Raw genomic sequence first — 23,533 nt, forward strand, 5'->3', positions numbered from 1 at the left:
GTTCTCTTTCTCCACTTCCATTCAGCATCTGCTCTCCCCTCTCAACTGACATCCATCTGCCCTCTTCTCTCTCTCCCTTCTCCTCTCTCTCTTTCTCTCTCTCCCCGAGACTCCACCCCAGGCCCATCTCCCTCCCTTCTCCTCACCTTCACGCAGTTCACCACTTACTCTCGTTATTCTTTGGAGGGTTTGCGGCCTGTAACCCTCCCCACCACTACCTTCTCCCCCTCAGCTCCTCAGGGTGCTTGCAGCCTGCACTCCTCTCCAGCTCCTTCTTCCCCACTGCGTCCAAACCCTGCACCCCCTCTATGGATTCCTCAGAGGGGCTGCAATTTGTGGAACCCTTTGTGCCACCAACTATTCCACTTCTTCCTTCCCCACTGCGCCCAACACCTGCAGCAAACATCCCCCTCCCCAGAACTCCCTCTTCACGCATCTCAGCGGCCGGAGCCACTCCTCCCACGGAGGCTCCTGCTTTCATCCCATAGACACAGCGTGGTAAAGAACGCTCGTACAGCCAGCGGGCAGCAAGATCGCCCCCCTCCCCTGGCATCGACAGCAAGATCAGACATAGCACCTGCAAGCGGTGCTCAGTCCAAAGTTTCCCTCCGACGCGAACTGCCCAGGCAGAAACAGGAAGATGCGTCAGAGGGGAAGCTTTGGGCTGAGCACCACTTGCAAGTGCTGTGGCTGATCTTGCTGTCATCGGAGGGGGGGGGCAATCTTGCTGTCATGGCTGTTTAAAAAAAATTTCAGGACCTAGGCACATGCTTTTGGGCCTATCCTTTAATCCGGCCCTGTTCCTCCTCCACCCAACTCACAACTAACACTCTCTCTCTCACTCTCATTTCAACAGGTCAGCAGCACTCATTCCTACACATCACCTGCAGCTAACCCAGAAGCTTCTCCTCTGCTGCGTCCTGCCCAGCAAACAGGAAGTTGTGATACACGAGAGGGTTCTGGGTTAGCAGCAGGCAGCATGTAGGAATCACTGCCAATGACCCATTGAAGCGAGAGAAAGAAGGAAGAGATATGCAGAGTTCATGGGAGTCCATCCTGCACCTCTGCTGGTGTCAAAGTCTACAGTTGCTGGGCTCATCTGTGGCTATGCCCCTGATTTACACTAAGAAATTTATTATCATTTAATATCTTTTTTAAAAAAAACCCAGAAATGCTCATTCTAAATAACAAGAGGTTACTAAACCAGCTTGTACTTAGAATTATTTAGCACAGAATCTATAAATGGATGCAGGTTGTTGAGAATTATATTGGGGAAAGGCAGACGTAAAGTTACCTGAATGTTTGGATTTTGACCATTAATATCTGCTTTAGAGAGATCAGGAAAGTTTGGAAGACCCAAAATGAAAGATCCAGGCCCATCTCTTTGTAATGTGTGCCCATTCTGTTGAAACTGTGGTTTAGGAAATGGTCTATGTGCAGCCTGGTGATCAGAAAATTCCCTTCTGTCTTCTGAGCTCAATGCCAAGCTGCTGTCTGAGGATAAAGCATTACTCTGCAAAATAAAACAAACAATGAATTATATATTATATAGAGCTATCAAACTCTATATTTTCTGTTATGATGATTTTCGGGAGGGAGCTGGTAGATTTTTTTCCCCCTCTGAAACCCTCCAATTTGGTATCCCCTTCTAATTCACTGAGCCTAGTCATGAAATACATTTAAGCCAGCTCCTGCATAACCCTGCAATTACAGCCCTAAATCCATCCACTAGGTGTCACTGTTGCATTAAGACAAGGAGTTCCTTCCTCACCAGAGACCATAAATCTTAACTGCAGAATCCCCATCTTGACCATGCTGATTCATCTGTATTAAATGTCAAATAACAATTATCTGGCAGGTAGATCGAGCTGAAGATAAAGCTAAGTGGCCATTATACTTGACCTAGTGAGGATTCAATAGAACACAAAATCAATTTATTAAGAGTACAGTGGTACCTTGGTTTATGAGCATAATTCGTTCCAGAAGCATACTCGTAAACCAAATTACTCGTATATCAGTGAGTTTCCCCATAGGAAGTAAGGGAAGCTTGCTTGATACGTTCCTCCCCCCTTCCTGAGGTCAGCGGTGCTGTTCCACCCCCTCCACGAGAACCGGCATCGCTTCCCCCTCTCCCCGCGAACAGCCCCTGCGCGAACCGGCACCCTCCGCCCAAACAGCATGCAATCTTATCCCCCATCTGACACCGGCTTGCAGCCCACAGGACATGCCGGTGCCAGTGAAAGAAGTTCTTGCCTCTTGCCTGGGCCTTGAGCATCTGCGCATGCTCAAGGCCTTCTGGTTCTCGGAGAAAGTGAGAACCAGAAGGCCTTAAGCATGCGCAGATGCTCAAGGCCCAGGCAAGAGGCAGGAACTTCTTTCACCAGCACCGGCACGTCCTATGGGCTGCGTGCCAGTGCCAGATGGGGAGTAAGATTGAATGCTGTTCGGGGGTGCCAGTTCGCATGGGGGGCGTTCGCGAGCGGGCGGGGGCTCACAAATCAAGTCAATGCTCGGTTTGCGAGACAAGATTTGTGAGAATGTTTTACTCGTCTTGCAAAACACTTGCAAACTGCATAACTCGCAAACCGAGGTTTGACTGTATTTCTCATAGGCACAATTAGATTAGCTTGGGCTAGAGTAGATTCTTACTGGTTGCTGCTCAAGACTGTATTACCGTATTTTCGCGGATATAACGCGCACACGGGTATAGCGCGCAGAAACCACAATATTATGTATAAAAACTTTTGTATACCGCGCTCACGGGTATAACGTGCATGCTGCCCGACTGTCCTTTCACCCGCCCCGACTCTCCTCTGGCCACCCCGACTCTCCTTTCGCCCGCCCCGACTCTCCTCTGGCCACCCCGACTCTCCTTTCGCCCGCCCCGACTCTCCTCTGGCCACCCCGACTCTCCTTTCGCCCTCCCCGACTCTCCGTGCGCTGTCCCGACTCTCCGTTTACCCGCCCTGCCCTGCCCCCCCCCCCGGCAGGACCACTCGCACCCCCACCCCGAAGGACCGCCGACTCCCCGACAATATCGGGCCAGAAGGGAGCCCAAACCCTCCTGGCCACGGCGACCCCCTACCCCCACCCCGCCCGATTCACCCTCCCCCCAGCAGGACCGCTCGCACCCCCACCCCGAACGACCGCTCGCACGCGCTCCCACCCGCACCCGCGATCGGAGCAAGAGGGAGCCCAAGCCCTCTTGCCCGGCCGACTCCCCGACAATATCGGGCCAGGAGGGAGCCCAAACCCTCCTGGCCACGGCGACCCCCTACCCCCACCCCACACTACATTACGGGCAGGAGGGATCCCAGGCCCTCCTGCCCTCGACGCAAACCCCCCTCCCTCCCTCCAACGACCGCCCCCCCCAAGAACCTCCGACCGCCCCCCCCAGCCGACCCGCGACCCCCCTGGCCGACCCCCACGACCCCCCCACCCCCCTTCCCCGTACCTTTGCTAGTTGGCCGGACAGACGGGAGCCAAACCCGCCTGTCCGGCAGGCAGCCAACGACGGAATGAGGCCGGATTGGCCCATCCGTCCCAAAGCTCCGCCTACTGGTGGGGCCTAAGGCGCGTGGGCCAATCAGAATAGGCCCTGGAGCCTTAGGTCCCACCTGGGGGCGCGGCCTGAGGCACATGGTCGGGTTGGGCCCATGTGCCTCAGGCCACGCCCCCAGGTGGGACCTAAGGCTCCAGGGCCTATTCTGATTGGCCCACGCGCCTTAGGCCCCACCAGTAGGCGGAGCTTTGGGACGGATGGGCCAATCCGGCCTCATTCCGTCGTTGGCTGCCTGCCGGACAGGCGGGTTTGGCTCCCGTCTGTCCGGCCAACTAGCAAAGGTACGGGGAAGGGGGGTGGGGGTGTCGTGGGGGTCGGCCAGGGGGGTCGCGGGTCGGCTGGGGGGGCGGTCGGAGGTTCTTGAGGGGGGCGGTCGTTGGAGGGAGGGAGGGGGTTTGCATCGAGGGCAGGAGGGCCTGGGATCCCTCCTGCCCGTAATGTAGTGCGGGGTGGGGGTAGGGGGTCGCCATGGCCAGGAGGTTGGGGTCGGGGAGTCGGCCGGGCAAGAGGGCTTGGGCTCCCTCTTGCTCCGATCGCAGGTGCGGGTGGGAGCGCGTGCGAGCGGTCGTTCGGGGTGGGGGTGCGAGCGGTCCTGCTGGGGGGGGGGGTGAATCGGGCGTCGGGCGGGGTGGGAACTATGTAGAAAAACTTTTGTATACCGCGCTCACGCGTATAACGCGCGAGGGGTATGCGCGGTAGGTAAAAACGCGTATAACGCACGCGTTATTTCCGCGAAAATACGGTACATATTGTTACTTATTTTGGCTACCATTTCTATTTTCTATATGCTACAAAGAACAATTACTTACCATAACAGGTGTTTCCGGGGACAGCTGGCAGATATTCTCATATGTGGGTGATGCCATCCACGGAGCCCTGTACAGACAGTATGAAAAGCGAACTATCACTCTTAAGTTTTAAGACACTTCGCAACTGCCTGCACCGCACCTGCACAAGTATTGGACACAATGTAGGCTTGTGGTACCTCAGTTCCGAAAGCAAACTAAGAAACCAACCCAGGGAGATGGGAGGGATGCGAGAATATCTGCCTGCTGTCCCTGGATAACACCTGTTACAGTAAGTAACTGTGCTTTATCCTAGAGCAAGCAGGCAGCATATTCTCACATTTGGGACTCCCTAGCTTATTGAAATGGGATGGAGGGAGAGTTGGCCATTAGGAAGAAAGTTAATTCTGTAATACTGCTTGGCCGAAATGACCATCTCGTCTGGAATAGAATTCTAGACAGTAGTGAGATGTGAATGTGTGAATTGAGGACCATGTAGCTGCTTTGCAGATTTCATCAATAGGAGTAGAATGTAAGAAAGCTGCTGAAGCTGCCATAGCTTGGACTTTGTGTACTGTAACATGTCCCTTGAGCTGCAGTCCAGCCTGAGTATAGCAGAAGGAAATACAAGCCACTAGTCATGCAGAAATAGTTATTTCTTGCACAATCTGTTAGGATCAAAGGAGATGAACAGTTGAGATATCCCGTGTGGCTTAGTTCATTGTATGTAGTAAGCCAAGACACGTTTACAGTCCAAAAAATATTTAGAGCTGTTTCTCCTGGATGAGCATGAAGCTTTGGAAAGAAAACTGGTAGCACAATGGATTGATTGAGATGAAATTCCGTGACCACTTTCGGAAGGAATTTAGGATGGTGCAGAGAACCACCTTGCCATGATGGAATACTCTGAATGGTGGGTCCATCACTAAGGCTTGGAGCTCACTCACTTGATGAGCAGAAGTGAGAGAAATCAAGAAGACCACTTTCCAAGTGAGATACTTGAGTTGAGTAGAAGCTAATGGCTCAAAAAGTAGCTTCATGAGAGTGGCCAGGACCACATTAAGATCCCAGATAACTAGAGGTGGTTTAAGCGGAGTTTGGAACTGAAAAGTCCCTTCATAAACCTGGAGACAAGTGGATGAGAGGCCAGAGATTTATTGTTGACAGGAATGTGAAAAGCACTAATAGCACTGAGGTGAACTCTGACCAAAGTAGTTTTCAGTCCAGAAGTGGAAAGACTTGTAAATAATCCAATACTGACAATAGACAGGAAGATGTAGCATCTTGTTGCTGGAGAGTACACCATGTATTGAAACATGTCACCTTCTGTTGATAACACTGCCGAGTAGAAAGTTTTCTGAAGCAGTAATAATGGCTTGTACAGCATCAGAGAGCTTAGTATCTACTGAAGTTAGGCTGAGAGCTACCATGCTGTGAGATGCAACGATTTCAGGATGGGATGTAATAAAGACCCATGACTCTGAGTGAGCAGAGATGGAAAAATTTGTAAGGGAATTGGATCCTTGGCACTCAGCTGAAGTAGAAGGGAGTACCAATGTTGTCTGGGCCACCGAAGAGCCATCAGGATCATGGTGATTGACTCTGCCTTCAGTTTCACTAATGTCTTGAGAATGAAAGGGATTGGAGGGAATGCATATAGGAACTTGCCTGTCCAATCCAGAAAAGCATCCGCTTCCAGATGTTGAGGAAAGTACTGCCTGGAACAGTATTGAGGCAATTTGTGAATGTAAGGAGAGGCAAACAGATCTATTTGAGGAGTTCCTCATAATGAGAAAATGTGGCGTAATACTCTGGCTTTGAGAGCCCATTCGTGTGGCTAAAGAAATCTGCTGAGTTTGTTATCCCTTGCACATAGACAACTTTGAGAAATATGTTGCGAATGATCTCTCAGTTCCAAATGTATTTGGCTTCTTGGCAAAGAAGGACAGCCCATCCCTGCTTGCTTGTTGATGTAATACATCACTACTTGATTGTCCGTGCGAACCAGGAGGACTTGGTTGAATAAGCTGCTCTGAAATGTTTGAAGAGCATATCAAATTGCTCAGAGTTCCAATAGATTAATGTGGAAAGCTTTCTCTTAAACAGACCAATGACCCTGAGTGCAAAGACTGTCCAGGTGAGCCCCTCCAAGTATACATGGACGCATCTGTAGTAAGAACCTTTTGATGTGGCAGAATGTGAAACAGTAGACCTCTGGAAATATTGGTTGGTTCCATCCACCACTGAAGAGACTGACAAAGAGGGAAAGTAACTGCAATCTTCTGAGAGAAGGAGCCAAGAGCCTGAGACCATTGAGAGGCTAGGGTCCATTGAACTGGTCTGAGGTGAAGCCTTGCCAGAGGGGTAACGGACTGTCGATGCCATGTGTCCCAAAAGCCGCATCATCTGTGTAGCTGAAATGTTGTTAGATGAGAAACTTGATTACAAAGATGCATTAAAGTGTCTCGTCTCGGTTGAGGAAGGAAAGCCCATAGTTGAACTGTGTTGAGAAGGGCTCCTATAAATTGCAGTCTTTGAGAGGGTTGGAACTGAGACTTTGGAAATTTGACTTCAAACCCTAGTTGCTGAAGAAACGTTATTGTCAGCTGTATGGTGGAATGTACTTCCTGAGGTGAGGTAGTTTTTAATTAGCCAATCGTCCAGATATGGAAATATTTGCAATCTGTGAATACGAAAATTTGCTGCTACCACTACCAGGAATTTGGTAAACACTCTTGGAGAAGATGCTAGGCCAAATGGTAGAACTTTGTATTGAAGGTGTTGAGCTACACAAAAACATAGGAACTTTCTGTGAGCAGAATGTATGGATACATATGTATAAGAGAGCATATCCATCGTTTCATTCTATAAGGGGATGCAGGGTCCCAGGGATAGCATGCACAACTTTTCTTTGACTAGATATTTGTTCAAATTGCGGAGGTCGAGTACTGGATGAAGACCTCCCGTCTTCTTTGGAATTAGGAAATACCTGGAGTAGAACCCCTAATTTTTCTGAGGAGGCATTGCTTCTGTTGCATTTATTTGAACCAACACTTCAATTTCCTGAAGAAGAAGGGACGTCGGTTGTGAACTGAAAGAGGATGATTTGGAGATATCGATTCAAAATGAAGAGAGAGAGTAACCTTCCATGATGACTCCGATGACCCAAGCATCTGTTATGGCCTCGAAGTGCTATGTTTAGGCTGGGCTGGTACTGAGGGAGTCGATGTTAACAGCGGTGTTGCATGCAATTTAAACATGTCACCAATCTCCCTCCTGAAGAACTCCTTCAGCTGCTCCTTAAATAAAGTGCACTGGTACCCTGGCTCAATAGCCGGTACCATTGGTGTGGCAGGGTATCTAGGGGTGGATGACCTCCACACCTGTGGAGATGGAGAGAATTGGTGTCGCTTCTTAGCCTGCATCAAGGGACTTGATGCTGTTGAGGCTTAAGACACTGGTTGAGAGGAGGATGGCTTCTTAGGTAGCTTGCCCGAAACTGGAATGTCCTCCAATGCCGACACCGCTAGTACCAGTGGATCGGAACGCTTGCCAGTGTCCATCATTGAACCAAAAAGCTTTTCCTGCTGGATACAACGTGCTTTAAGTGAGCACTTCTGCAAGGTACAACAACGCAGACAGGAATCCACCCAATGTTCAGGGGCTAACACTGCAAACACCAGCTATGTGGGTCAGTTATGGAAACAGGCTGCTGGCACCGACAGCACTTTTTAAAACCCATCAAAGATTTCAACACGGATGGAAAGATTTTGTAGGCAAAATTAAACTCAATGATGAAGCCGCATGGGAAAAACTTCCAAAAGAAAAAAACAAAAAACAAATAAACCCCCCCCCCACTTAAGGACCGCCAAAAAGGCTAAAATCGCCACTTGAGAACAGCGCCTCACCTCAGGCAAAAGCTCGTGTGAGGGAAAAAATAAGAAGAGTTTTTTTGCTTTTTTTGTACAAAAAATAAAGTTTAAAATAAATTAAACCATGGTCAAAGACCAGAATACAAACAAACAGGCCAAAGGCGATGCTGATTGGCTGAAGTCCAGAGAAACGCATCTCTTCGCTCCATGGAGAACAAAGAGCTGAGGTACCATGAGCCTACATCGAGCAGGAAGACACTCGCACATATGCGGTGCGGCCAGTCATAAAGTTTCTTAAAACTTAAAAGTGACAGTTCACTTTTCATACTGTCCGTACCGGGCTCTGTGGATGACATCAACCACATGAGAATATGCTGCCTGCTTGTCTTAGGATAAATAATGTTGCATGAATTTAACAAATAATTCCATGTTCAATGCCGGTGAAGTATACTGACTTAATGTTATGACTAACCCCCACCCCCCCTTCAGAACAGTTATACAATAAGGCAGTGGTCTCAAACATGCGGCCCGGGGACCACATGCGGCCCGCCAGGTACTATTTTGAGGCCCTCGGTATGTTTATCATAATCACAAAAGTAAAATAAAACAGTTTAGCTATAAATGACAATATTATTATGAAGACTTAGCCAAAAAGAAAGATTTATAAGCTATAAAGAGTTTTACCTCATTTCTTTAATAAGACATTAACTATTTTTTCTGAGGCCCTCCAAGTACCTACAAATCCCAAATGTGGCCCTGCAAAGGGTTTGAGTTTGAGACCACTGCAATAAGGCATATAAAAGTATTTTAAGCTAGCCATTTTCAAATCCGTCTTTCAAGTGAAAAAATTACCTGCAGGCATTGTTAGTAAATTAGTAAAAGTAGACCCCTAATGTACCAAGGTTCTCCAGCTACTGTATAGCAATAGCAAAAATTATTAGGCAATAATTACAAAAACTTGTGTTAACTGTTGAGGGCATTTCCAGTATTTTTGCCATGTCATTGATAGAAAAATTTGCCATAGCCTTAACAGATGATATTATTAGCCTTATCTTGAGGGGACATTAACTGCTTTATATTATTTGTTGTCTTACAAGTTAAAAGGTAATCCCCACCTATTCCCCACTCCATTATGGCAATATCCAGGTTAACCTTTTAATGCAGTAATTAGTATGCTGTTAGCTATTTAATTCAGCTTTTAGCACACAATAATTCAGCTTAGTAAATAGGCTCTTTAGGTTAGCGTGGCTGGGGACCTATTCTTTTTTTGGAGTGCAATTTCTATATGAAACTTAGCTATGATTATGCTTGAAAAAGCAAAGCCTGAAAGACAAGCTTCTAAAAATTTGACCCGTTTTCACTTCTCTATCTTAAGCTAAAGATTCCTGGACTCTTCCTCAATTTCTGCTCCTTTGCTAATTGGATACAGGAAAATCATAAGAGCAACTAACAGACAGAAACAACAGAAATCTTGTCAGTCTTTACTGAAGTTGAACAAAAGGTCATGAATCACTTGAACTGGTTTACCCTCCACCACTTCTGGGCTAGAATCACTTCCAAATCTGACCATACCAGATCTGAAGGACGTCTTGCATCACTGGGTGTCAATCGCTTGACACAGCAAGCCACTTCAGTCAGAATGCTATTAGCGGGTGTCTAGCCACAAGTTCCTAGTGACAGCTAAGAAGCATGTTAACTAAGCTGTGTGTGTTAGATGTTTTAACACAGCTTTAAGTGCACATGAACTGCTACATTATACAGCCAATGAGGAAACCACCATTTTGGAGTAGAAAATGTGCCTTAAAACTAAATAGGGAGATAACTACTATGTGTTAATTCTTAACATGGCAAATGCTGCCATCTTAAGATGTACAGCAAACCACAGTATGCTAACTGCAGTAGCAAGTTTATTCTCTGTGCTAAACAGCATTACAGCCCTCTCAAACATGCTAGGAATGACTCAAAACAGAAGTTCTACAGTTACTAGTGTTAATTTTGACTATTGCTGCAAAGTACTGTAATTGTAAAACCTTAGAGTACTGTACTTTAATAAAATAGTGGCCCAAGAGGGATACCACCAGTTGCCCAGGAAAATCAGAAAGAGAGCAGGCAAAAGCCCCAAGTGATGGATGAAAAGACTTGTCAGATTGTGTCCTACTCAAGATCAAATTGGCTACTGATCTTTATTAGTTCACATTTTGGTGATACCTGTTTAATATATTTACAGAATTATGGGGAAAATATTGGGTTGACTAAACATGCTTTATATGTGATCTAAAAAAATGGCCCTAAATAAGAGCAAATTAAACTTTCTTATCTCTTGATCCCATTTGATAGTGACTACACAATAGCTGATGCTAAGTACTCATGCTTCACATGCTCTCTGTATCTTTGAGATGCAGCAAAAGAATTTCACACATGATACAGTTGCAGCAGTGACGTACCTAACATATGTGACACCCGGGGCCCATCATTTTTTTTGATACCCCCCTCAATCTATATGAAAAACATGATTTTTAGTAACAGTCCACACATCACACAACAAGAGTGTACCAAGGAAAAGGCAGCATCTTACATACTGCAATGAGCAGTAGAACAAAATACACCCATTGTAAAACTAAACAAGCCAGACTAGTACAGATTGATCCTGCACAGTCAATGCTAACAGAAAACCATGTCTGAACACAGAAAATATGGAATATGGAATCACAAATTACAACCCCCCCCTCCCTTTTAAAAAAAGAAAAAACCGACAAAAAAACCCATCTTTGATGCTCATAGAATTCCTATGAGCGTCGGAGTTATTACCATTGTGGCCGGCACTAAAAACCACGCTACAGTTTTGTAAAAGGGGAGTAAAATAGAAATATGTAGACAAAAGTTAAACTGAACCACCAAGAAGCTGTACTCTGCATATAATGCACCATCACAGAAACACTGATGCATGTCCCCTAATATTGTGCAAAATATAAAGATAGCAGATGTAAATTTGAAAAAAAGAGAAATAGAAACATGGTTGTCAGATAAAAGCCAAAAGGCCCATCTAGTCTGCCTAAACGCAGTAACCATTCTCTCTTCTTCAATCTAAGAGATCATCACTTTACAAATTAACAATTAACCCCCACCCCATCCCCCTTTTATGAAGCTGTGTTAGGGTTTTGTTTTTTTACTGCAGGCCATGTAGGTAAAGCTATGGCGCTCAAAGAATTCCTATGAGCGTTGGAGCTAATATCGTCACGGCTAGTGATAAAAGCCTAATGCAGCTTCATAAAAGGGGGCCCAAGGGGGTGGGGGGTAGATAAAACAAAATTGGAAAATAAGATAATACTATTTTATTGGACTAATACATTTTTCAATTAGTTTTCAGAGGCCAGAACCTCTTTTCTCAGGTCAGTAAAGAATACTGCTATTACAGTATCCTGTCCTGACCTGAGGAAGGGGGTTTTGGTAACTGAATTAGTCAAAAATGTATTACAATTAGTCCAATAAAAGGATCACCTTATTTCCACAAAAAATAAATATAAATTGTTTTTCTACCCTTGTTTTCTCTGGTTTCTGCTTTCCTCATCTTCTTGTAACTCTCTTCCTTTAATCCACTGTCTGCCCTCTCTCTGCCCCTTCTATATGGCATCTTCTCACCTTCTATGCCCCTTCCAGAAACTGTACGCCTCCTCCTTCCATCTCTCCCTTCACCCCCATTAGTCTGGCATCCATCTTCTTCCCATCCCTCCCCTCCTTCAATGGTCTAGCATCTCTCTCCTCTCCTTCTTTCCCTCTTCCACACCCCCACACTCTCTCCTCTCCCTTCCCTTTTCTTCCCTCATCTTCCTTCTCAAATTTATTTTCTGCATCTGTCTAGATCAAGTTCTTATTACCCTGTCGTCAATTTCCCTTTTAACTGTCTACCTATAGCTTGCCACTTCTTTCCCTCACTCCTCTCCAATATTTCACTAATTCAATCCTCTTCCCCCCCAACCAGCATGAGACTTCTTTTTATTTATTTCCTCCTTCCATCATGTGCCCTCTCTCTACCCCTTCCATCCAGCATCTTCTCTTTTCTGTCCACTTCCATCCAACATCTGCCTCCTCTTTCTCTCCTCCCCACTTCCTTTCTCTCCTCCCCATTTCACTTTCTGCATCTCCTCCCCACTTCACTTCCTGTATCTGCTCCCCTCTTTCTCTCTCTTCCCACTTCCATCCAGCAAAGGCTTCCCCTCTACCCGAGATGAAGCGAGAATGCAAAAGTGGTTACACAGTTATTATGGGAGACTTCAACTACCCCGGGATAGACTGGAAACTTGGAAGCTCCAGATGCGCTAGAGAGACAGAATTTCTGGAGGCTACACAAGATTGTTTCATGGAGCAGCTTGTTAGAGAACCAACGAGAGGAAATGCCACTCTGGATCTAATCCTAAATGGGTTAATGGGCCCTGCAAAGGAAGTGGAAGTAGTGGGACCGTCGGGAAACAGCGATCATAATATGATCAAGTTCAAAGTTGAAGTAGGAATACCGAAAGGAAAGAGAACCATAGCAACAACTTTCAACTTCAGGAAAGGAAACTATGAAGCAATGAGGGAAATGGTAAGGAAGAAACTTAGGAACACTTCCAAGAAATGGCAAACGGTAGAACATGCCTGGCTTTTTTTCAGGGACACGGTGAGCGAGGCGCAAAATTTGTACATACCCAGATTCAGAAAGGGGAGCAAAAAGAGTCGAACAAAAGACCCGGTATGGCTGACTAAAATAGTGAAGGAAGCGATAGGCAATAAGAAAAATTCATTCAGGAAATGGAAAAAGGACAAAACTGAGGGGAACTGGATGGAGCACAGGAAGTATCAAAAAGAATGTCACCGAGTGGTTCGAAAAGCCAAAAGAGAGTATGAAGAGAAGCTAGCCAGGGAGGCACGAAATTTCAAACCATTCTTCAGATATGTTAAAGGGAAACAGCCAGCTAGGGAGGAGGTGGGACCGCTGGATGATGGAGACAGGAAGGGGGTAGTGAAGGAGGAGAAAGAAGTCGCAGAAAGACTTAACATGTTCTTTTCGTCTGTATTTACGAACGAAGACACAACCAACTTACCGGAACCTGAGCAATTCTTCAATGGAAATGAAGCAGAAAAATTAACATCCATGGAAGTGAGCCTTGAAGATGTGCGCAGGCAGATAGAAAAACTAAAAACTGACAAATCCCCGGGTCCAGACGGAATCCATCCAAGGGTTCTGAAGGAATTAAAGGAGGAGATAGCAGAACTACTGCAGCAAGTTTGCAACCTATCCCTGAAAACAGGTGTGATACCAGAGGATTGGAAGATAGCCAACGTCACGCCCATCTTCAAAAAGGGATCAAGAGGTGACCCGGGAAACTACAGATCTGTGAGTCTGACCTCGGTTCCGGGGAAAATGGCAGAAGCGCTGATAAAAGAAAACATCGATGAACATTTGGAAAGAAATGAACTTCTGATACCAAGCCAACATGGTTTCTGCAGGGGGAGATCGTGCTTAACTAACTTATTGCACTTCTTCGAAGGAATCAACAAACGGACGGACAAAGGAGACCCCATAGACATCGTATACCTAGATTTCCAAAAAGCCTTTGACAAGGTGCCTCACGAGCGTCTACTCCGGAAACTGAAGAACCATGGGGTGGACGGAGATGTGCATAGATGGATCAGAAACTGGTTGGCGGGTAGGAAACAGAGGGTAGGGGTGAAGGGCCACTACTCGGACTGGAAGAGGGTCACAAGTGGTGTTCCGCAGGGCTCAGTGCTCGGGCCACTACTATTTAATATATTCATAAATGATCTAGAAATAGGGACGACATGTGAGATAATAAAATTTGCAGACGACACCAAACTATTCAGTGGAGCTCGGACTAAAGAGGACTGCGAAGAATTGCAAAGGGACCTGAATAAACTAGGGGAATGGGCGACGAGATGGCAGATGAAGTTCAACGTTGAGAAATGTAAAGTACTGCATGTGGGAAGCAGAAACCTGAGGTACAACTATACGATGGGAGGGATGTTATTGAATGAGAGTACCCAGGAAAGGGACTTAGGGGTAATGGTGGACATGACAATGAAGCCGACGGCACAGTGCGCAGCGGCCGCTAAGAGAGCGAATAGAATGCTAGGTATAATCAAGAAGGGTATTACAACCAGGACGAAAGAAGTTATCCTGCCGTTGTATCGGGCGATGGTGCGCCCGCATCTGGAATACTGCGTCCAATATTGGTCGCCGTACCTTAAGAAGGATATGGCGATACTCGAGAGGGTTCAGAGGAGAGCGACACGTCTGATAAAAGGGATGGAAAACCTTCCATATGCTGAGAGATTGGAGAAACTGGGTCTCTTTTCCCTGGAGAAGAGGAGACTTAGAGGGGATATGATAGAGACTTATAAGATCATGAAGGGCATAGAGAGAGTAGAGAGGGACAGATTCTTCACACTTTCAAAAAATAAAAGAACAAGAGGGCATCTGGAAAAGTTGAAAGGGGACAGATTCAAAACAAATGCTAGGAAGTTCTTCTTTACCCAACGTGTGGTGGACACCTGGAATGCGCTTCCAGAGAATGTAATAGGGCAGAGTACGGTACTGGGATTTAAGAAAGGATTGGACGGTTTCCTGCTGGAAAAGAGGATAGAGGGGTATAAATAGAGGATTTCTGCACAGGTCCTGGACCTGTTGGGCCGCCGCGTGAGCGGACTGCTGGGCATGATGGACCTCAGGTCTGACCCAGCAGAGGCATTGCTTATGTTCTTATGTTCTTATGTACCCTCCACACTAACATCCAATGTCTGCCATTTCTCTCTCTCCATCCACCCCTCTTCCATCAGCATCTTCCCCTTGTCTCTCTCTTCCCACTACTTTCATCAGAATTTGTCCCCTTTCTTTCCCTCCAACCTAATTCCATCCAGTATCCTTCCCCCTTATGTCTCTCTCCTGGGACCTTGCTTCACCTCCCTGGCTGCTGACTCTGCTCTAGAACAAGTAAGTGATATTGGAGGGAATGAACCGACAGCCGCGGGAAAGTGCAAAGTCCCATGATGACTGCGGCTTCCGGTCTATTCCCTCTGACGTCACTTACTTGTTCTGGAGCAGAGCCGGCAGTAGCAGTCATTGCAGGACCTTGCTGCACCTCCACGCAGCTGCCAGCCCACCCCTCCAACGTCATTGACTTATTCTGGAGCAGAGTCGGCAGCCGTGGGGAGGTGCAGCAAGGTCCCATGATGATTGCGGCTGCCGACTCTGCAATGGAACAAGTAAGTGATATCGGAGGGGGTGGACCGGCAGCCACGGGGAGGTGCAGGAAGGTCCCGTGATAACTGAATTTAAAGTTTATTGTTGCTGCTGCCGCCATTTCAGGAAATCACAGTAGGGCAGGAAGTTCCGGACCAGGTGTGCTAGCTGTGCATACGCTTAGGACTGCCCCTACCACCCCGTCCTTGGTACGCCACTGAGTTGCAGCATGGACCACGACAAAGGAATAGAATTCTGTTTTATTCACCATTCCTTTCCCAATTCCAAACATTCTATTTGCTTTCTCGGCTGCCAATGCAACATGTCAAGGACACCTAGATCCTCTTCCTAGGTCATACCTCCTAATGTGGAATCTTGCATCATGCAATTCTACTTTGGATTGCTCTTCCCTATGTGCATCACTTTGCATTTGTTCACATTAAATTTCATCTGCCAATTGGATGCCCAATCTCCAAGTCTTGTAAGATCCTTCTGCAATTTCTCAGAATCCTCTTAAGATTAACAATATTGAATAACTTTGTTCCTTCAGCAAATTTGATTATTTCATTCCTTTATACATTTCACATTTCAAATTTATTTAATATATTTGGAGTGGAGGAGTGGCCTAGTGGTTATGGCTGTAGCCTCAGCACCCTGAGGTTACAGTTTCAAGCCCAGCACTGCTTCTTGTGACCCTGGGAAAGTCACTCACTTAACATTCCATTGCCCTAGATATATTAGTTTGATTGTGAGTCCACTGGGACAGATAGGGAGAAATACTTAAGTACCTGAATGTAAACCACTTTAAATAAATAAAATAAATATTGTAGATAAAATAGCTAAGCTATTTACAATATGGTAAATTAAAACATCAAGGGTTAGAAAGGGGGTGGGGGAGAGATAACATACAAGAAGCCTAGGTTACAATGGATTTCAATAAAAGGGAAAAGCTGCTGGGACAAATGATGAGGGTATAATAATGTATTTTACAGCAGGTTAGGTGAAGAAGGGTTATAAGCCATATCACTTTTTGACTTGCATTACCCTTTAGGAACAGTTAATGAGACACGTCCATTCAGAGATGCTTCAAGAGAGCCTGTTTAGTATCTCTTCAAGAGAAACCGATTAGTATCTGACTACTCCCCATCTGTGCAGACAGCATCTTCAAAGGCCATGTCAAAAGGCTGACAGCTGAGACTTCTGCTCAACAAGTTCTGTGCTCACAGAAGACATAAGCTCCATCTCTGTTGCACCATTAGGTAGAGCTAGTGGAAAGGTACACATACAAATACTTTGTCTTAGCTGTGACCTTTCTTCCTTGATTTGAAGACGTGCTGGAGTGGACTGCAAACAGATTCAACTTCTGTAAAACACCAAGGCCTCTAGTTTTCACTGAAATGTCCTTATCCTGCAGGTATTTTTAGTTTTAATTCCAGCATTTACCTTGCCCAGGGAGACATTTTTGCACGTTTGAAACAGTCCTGAATTTGATGAACACTTCCCATACAACAAATGCACAAATCATGGGTATCTAAGATAGACATTTTGGCCCCAATTCTGCAAAGTGTGTCCCAATTGTAGGCAGCTGTAGGTGTCCTACAGTAGTCTAATTAGTCAATTGTGGGGCACGTTTTCTATAAAAATGCTCCCCAGGCAGACCGCCTATATTGAAGGCCCTCCGGGAGCCTAGGGAGGCCCGCAAGCCCGCCTAAGGCTAGGCGGTAGCCTTAGGCAAACCTAGGCGGTAGCCTTAGGCGTCTCTCTAGTATGAAAGCAGAAAAATCTCAGCCTAATGAGAATGGATCTTCAGGTGTGAAGCAAGATGGCAGCTGTGGTTTCTTTACGCTCTAAGGTCCAAGTTTCTACAGATTTTTTTCGCACTTTTCTTTTATTTTACAATGGTAAAGAAAAAGGGTTAAGCCAAGAAAGCCGAGTAAGCTGTTTCCTGGGCCGAGGTTGTTGGCCCAATAGATTATGTGCAATAGAGCTCTTCTGTGACTCAAAACAATATGGAGCCTGAGCTGCCAAAGATTCACCACAGATGGTAGCTTTGAAATCTCCCCTGGCCCTTGGACACTTTAGTCCAGAGCAGCACCGACTACCTCCATGTCCCGCTAAATGTCAGACTGAGAAAGTGGAGGAATTGCTGGGTGCAGTCTTGGGTTTGAAGGGCCCTGCCTTCTTGACTTAGAAGAAACAGATCTCACAGTAAAGTCCAGCAAGTTCTACAAGTGGTTCAGCAGAACAGAAACTCTGCAAAAACTTTCAAAACTGCAATTACTATGGATACCCTTTGGTGTACCATTGTCAATTTGAAGATGAAATTATCTGACCTATTTCAAACTCAAGTTAAATCAGGTTTCAGATTTGGTGGAAAGGCTACTCGTTCTACTCAAATTTCTGAACAGGAGAAAAACATTGAAAGAATTAGGAAGAAAATTGCTCAAATGAAGGCTGAACTTTTCATAGAATTCTACATAACTAAGATCACCTGCTGCATTTCTGACAATACAGCACATATTAGAAAAGCTTTGTGTCTTTTGAACGATATTCGCACTGGTGGCAATGAAGAAAACAGCAGTTCATGCTCAGAGTCCAACAGCCTGTCACTTTCTGAATCAGAGGTGGTTGAAACTGCTGATGTTGAATCTGTCTGAGACAGTCAAAGATGTGCTGATGACACCAACTTCAACTGGTGTTACAAGCACAGGAGATGTGCCAATCACATACTCAATCTTGTATCAGCTACTGACAGTCACGAAGCGCAAAGAGATTTGTGCTACAAGCGAAGTTTGAGAGCGCCATGGGGAAAGTATAGATTCTTAGTAATGCAGTCAATCACATTACTAAACATGCAGATGTTGTTGAAGAGGTGGCTGGTCTTACAATCCTCAATCCAACATGCACAAAGTTGATTTAAACAAAAAAAATGATGACCGATACTGAGATGGTGTTCCTGAGGAACTACGTCAGTATCATGAAGCCATTGTCAGTTGCAACTAGCAGTCATTTTCAGCTTGTAGATAATATTGGACACGTAATCCCCACGATAACTGAAATTCAGTCAAAATTCCAGGGATTAGCTGATGTCAACTTGGATAAGACAATGTAGCCACTAATCACAGCTCTAACAAAAGAAACTGCTTCAAGGTTTGGTCTAGTATTTGAAGGTGATGACTACCACATTGTAATGAGATATCTACAGAATAAAAACAGTAGGAGAATATGCAGCTAGTTATTCACACTGTGGCTTCAACAGAGGCTGAAGACAGAACTAATGGTGCAGTTACACTTTCATTTGCATAGGAGTTATTGTCAGCCTTGAAGGAAGAAAATGCTACTGGAGGTGAAGACATCCGATTTTCTGCCTACTGCAAAGAACAACCTTCCAACACCAAATCTGGAACAAAAGAAGTTGAGCATTACCTGGAATGTTCCTACACTTCCACAAACAACTTGTTTGCATTTCCAAAAGTGATAAAAGCTTTTTATAAAATTCAATACTGCACATCCCATCTGTGCAGTAATAGAATCGTTTAGTGGCTCAGGACAAATTTTAGAGCCTTAATGATGCTCTTAGTAATGATAACTTAGAGAAACCATTTTTTTTCTGCTGTATAAACTGAAGTGACAGAGAATTCTGAGACTTTATTCATAAAGCAGAATAATCAAAGTATTTAGCATTAGTTAATTAATGATTTGCTGAGAATTTATCAACTTTTTAACACATTAAACACATTTCTTCCTAAGTGCAATAGATTTTAAGGCAAATTAAAATGCTGTTGAAGTAGTTAACTACTTGTCAAGTAGTTTCATATAGTTATACTACAAGAAAAATGTAGCTAACCAGACATTTAACTATAGTTTATGTACTAAAAAAGTAGTTTAACTACTCAAGAAGTTGGTGCCCAGCACTGCATGTGAACAGGTGTAAATTTAAGAGGTTTCAGGAATAGTTCTCCGACAGCCTATTTTTTTTTTATGTTGTCATACTATAACAGGAACTCTAAGAAATTTTACATACGTAGTTGTCCAGTTATAAAATTATCTCCTGAACATGCCTCATATATGGCTACTGAAAATCACAGTAAATTTCCACAGAAAATTAAAATATGATAGAAAGCCTGACATAAAAATCCATTGAAACCATCTTCTGTTCAGTGCAAGAGGAATGCTAGCACTATTTTTCTTAATTTGGTAAGACTGAATTTTTATAAATACAGACAGTCCTACAGAAGAGTTCAAAGTTAAAATAATTATGTTGATGAAGCAGACAATACTTCCTCATACCCCTTTCGTCACTTAATTTCTTTGGCCTTTAATATTTGATCCCTCATTCCTTTGGGATATCATTTTCTTGTTTTCCTAATGAAAGGATTAAATTTCGCTAAGCTTTGGGTCAGTAGTTCATGCTTTTGTTATTGCTGAGTATGTTTCCAGGTTCTGCTGCATATATTACAGCAGCCTTTCTATGCTGCAGGCTGACACCACTGCCTCTGAACTTACAGTATCAGAGACAGGCTCAGGCTCCTCATCTCTTTATGTAATATCCACTATTCAAGACTTCCTGCACATCAGAAAGGTGAAAAGGCTACAGAATCATATAGATTGTCCACACCAGCTTGACCAAATCCACTGTCTTTTATAGTGTACTGGTCCAAATAGTAATGTGAAGTAAAATGTATTATGTGAGGTCTAGGTAGCTGCTTTAAAAATAACCAATGAAGCAGATTTAAGAAGAGGTACAAAGGTTCCAATATAATAAGATTTCATTTTAGAGGTGAAAGGAACATCAGTTTGTTTATATCCAATTAGTCTGTCATTCATCCAATTGTTAACATTCCTTTGACAAATGGAATACAATTTAATTAGGGCGGAAGAAGACAAAGAGCTGCAAAGATTTTCTGGCAGATTCAATTATTTTGAGGTATCTAAGGGTCAGATTCACTAAACTGACCGATTATGTCCCAAGCGGTTTGCGATCCCCACCCGATTCACTAACCTTCTGGCCAATCCTGTCCGCACCCGATCCGATTCCAACATGCAAATGAGGGGACATGCATTCCTGCAGCGATTCACTAAACAAATCGATTGGGCTGGCCGATCTAAACGTGAGCAACTGCTGAGGACCAGTCGCTCACATCCTTTCTGACTGCCCTGCTCTCTGCCACCCTGAAAAAAAACAATCAAAAGCACCCTGCTCTCTGCTTCCCCAGTTCTCTGCTGCCCTGCTCCGTTAGCCCAGTGCAAAGCCAGTAGCATATCAGGAAAGCCAATGCTGGCTGCATGGTCCTAGCAAGGAAGAGTAAAGGGAAGAAAAGAAGGATTCCTTCACGTGACCGAACTCCACTGTGAGTAATAGCACGTGTTTACAGCTCACAGAAAAGAAAGAGTGTCAGTTTAAAATGAGAATGCAGTGGTTTTCTCCTCCCAAAGCAGTAAACTTGTTCAGGGCTGTAAGCAGGACTTCTTGGGGGCTTTTGTAGCTTTTCCCCGTTGTTTTCTTTCTTCCTACTACAAGGCTGGAGGGGGGCCGGTTTGTTCAAACAGCTATTCACTGGATTGCTATGGGGGCTGTGTTTTCTGCAGCTGATATTTTTTTTTCTTCTGTTTCTTGCTGTCAGAGGGAAGTCAGGAGAGCAAGCACATGCGCAGACCATCTACAGGCAAAGAAGATGGTCTGCGCATGTGTCAGGATCGCTCTACAGCAATCCATGTAATCACTGTGGGGGCGTGCCACCGATCGAGATAATTGCATGTTGAGGCTTAATGAATTGGTCGGCTGGGACGATTCAGACATGAATCGGAAACGGATTGGAAAGGTAAAAGGGGTATAGTGAATCTAGCCCTTTATAGAGCAGGATTTTGAGAACTACCTTGTTACAAGCTTGATGCTCATCTATTCTTTTAGGTAAGGTAACCACCACTAAAAAAGGGTAAGTTCCATGTTAGATACTTAAGATTCCATTGATCAAAATGCCACTTCATAATTTAGTTCTTAAATTCCTTAAGGACCCATAACATAGAAAGTAATATAACATGAAAAACCCATGAATCAAAAAATGAGTGGAGATTGTGTGGGTGCAGTCTATCAATGTGGGTACGATAGGCCAAGAGGGCACTAAGATGAACTCTGAAGCAAGGGTCTGATGCTCCAGATCAGAGAGATAAATCATTGAAAACATCAGGATGACAATGAATGGGATTGTAATGACGTAGCAAAAGGGGAAAAAAGCCTCTATTTGAGGGCATAGGTATGTCTTGTAATTGGCCTTCACTGCAGGAATCAAAAAGTATCTTCAATATGCACTGGAAGACTTAGCACACAAACTACAAGCTACTTAGTTTCCAAAACAGGAGAGCTAACATTTTGCCACTGGACTGAGCAAGATCACCCCTGTTCTACATGATTAGCTTGAGTAGTTCAGAGGCTCATTTTCAAAGCATTTAGACACAAAGTACCATAGGTTTCAGAGGTTTTTTCAGCCTGATAAACAGTGTAGAGAGAAGCAAAGTGGCAGTTGGTGTGAGAAGGGGAAGTGAGCAGTTGGGAGTAGGGACAAACAGTTTCTCTCTCTCTGGTTGGCAGTTTTGGGGGAGCTGCCAGAGAATTTATCTAAGCAGCTGGTTACTTCTATACATTAGCTCCGAGGATCAGTGTCCCAGAACCCTGAAAATACTGGGGAAGGGGGAATTTCTATTTGTCCTATTTACTCTCCTTTTAACCGATAGTGTCTGTCTGGCCTGCCTCCTGTGCATATAACTAGCCACAATGTACCGTACTAAAGGAAGTCAGAGGCTACATAAACGGCACCCAAACAGCAGGGACCTACCCCAAAGGGCTTACCTTAATTTTAATGTATTTTGATGCATTCCACTCTAGCCACTTTGGAGCACATTGGTTGTATGTCAGAGTGGCAGTGATATGAAAATAAAATAAACACAAGACAAGGTCTGGAATAGAAACTGTTACATTCTGCCCATTGACAAGGGGTCTCGGGCTCCCATTTCTAGCGACACTGCCTCTATTATTATAGCCATAGGAAAGGTGCCAGAAAATAATCAAAAGACTCAAAGTTTTTAGCCTCTTATAGACAGTGTTTTCTCTTTATCAGGCACACTTCCTGTACTTGGAGGGGAAGATGATTATGAAATTGGATGCAGCAAGTTGCCCAGATGGTAAAGGAATGGGAGTGCCCTGCCATGGAAAAAAAAGGCAAATAGGTGAAAGCCTAAGGGGCCCAGATCTACAGGTTTTGCGGGTTGTAAAAGCTGAAAACCCCCAAGACTCAGCTGAGAAGTGCCTTGAAGCATTAGAAAGCACATTTGGCACTGCAGAAAGTGGGTCTGATCTGTATTTTAGATTTAGAAACAGGTCAAAAAAAGGGAGAAAACTTTCAGATTATCTCTGGAGGCTAGAAGCTATGCTTAGGAGATTAGTCAGGAAAGATGGCTTAACAATCTCAAGAAAAGACTCTGCTATGATAAACAACTAAAAAGAGGAGCTAGGTGTTCCCCATACCACAAACTTATTGAGTCTATGTCAAGTCACCCAGAAGTACTTAGTCTACTTCGTGAATAAAATTGTCTGGTTATGTCAGATGATCTGTTATATCGAACCACCCAAGATGCCACTGGCTGCCCCAAAAAACAGTTGGTGCTGTCACAGAAATTTCATGGTTCTGTATTAAGAAGTTTACATATGGGTGTGGATTGCACCACTGAGCTGATCGAGGCTAGGTTCTTCTGGCTCATTTTGTCTGCTGATTAACAGTATGTTAAGACATGTGGAAAGTGTATTATGAAAGACACATTGCCTACTCGAGCTACACCTCTATTCATTTATTTATTCATTCATTCAGTTTTCTATACCATTCTCAGGGGAGCTCAAAATGGTTTATATGAATTTTATTCAGGTAGTCAAGCATTTTTCCCTGTCCTAGCGGGCTCACAATCTATCTAATGTATCTGGGGTAATGGGGGGGGTTTAAGTGACTTGCCCACTGTCACAAGGGGCAGTGGGGGTTTGAACCCACAACCTCAGGGTGCTGAGACTTTAGCTTTAACCACTGCACCA

General features: G+C 44.7%; 1 protein-coding gene across 4 annotated transcripts in view; it reads right to left on the reverse strand.

Annotated features, from left to right (window-relative positions):
- ISM1 (isthmin 1) overlaps positions 1-23,533 on the reverse strand; it is a 279,345-nt gene that overhangs the window by 160,198 nt on the left and 95,614 nt on the right. For all 4 annotated transcript variants that reach the window (XM_033935438.1, XM_033935437.1, XM_033935435.1 and 1 more), the window contains exon 2: positions 1,295-1,513. In XM_033935438.1, coding sequence (XP_033791329.1) covers positions 1,295-1,513 — 219 coding nt within the window. The remainder of the gene's footprint in view (positions 1-1,294; positions 1,514-23,533) is intronic.

Source organism: Geotrypetes seraphini, chromosome 3, assembly GCF_902459505.1.
Source record: "Geotrypetes seraphini chromosome 3, aGeoSer1.1, whole genome shotgun sequence".
Classification (NCBI taxonomy): Eukaryota; Metazoa; Chordata; class Amphibia; order Gymnophiona; family Dermophiidae; genus Geotrypetes; species Geotrypetes seraphini.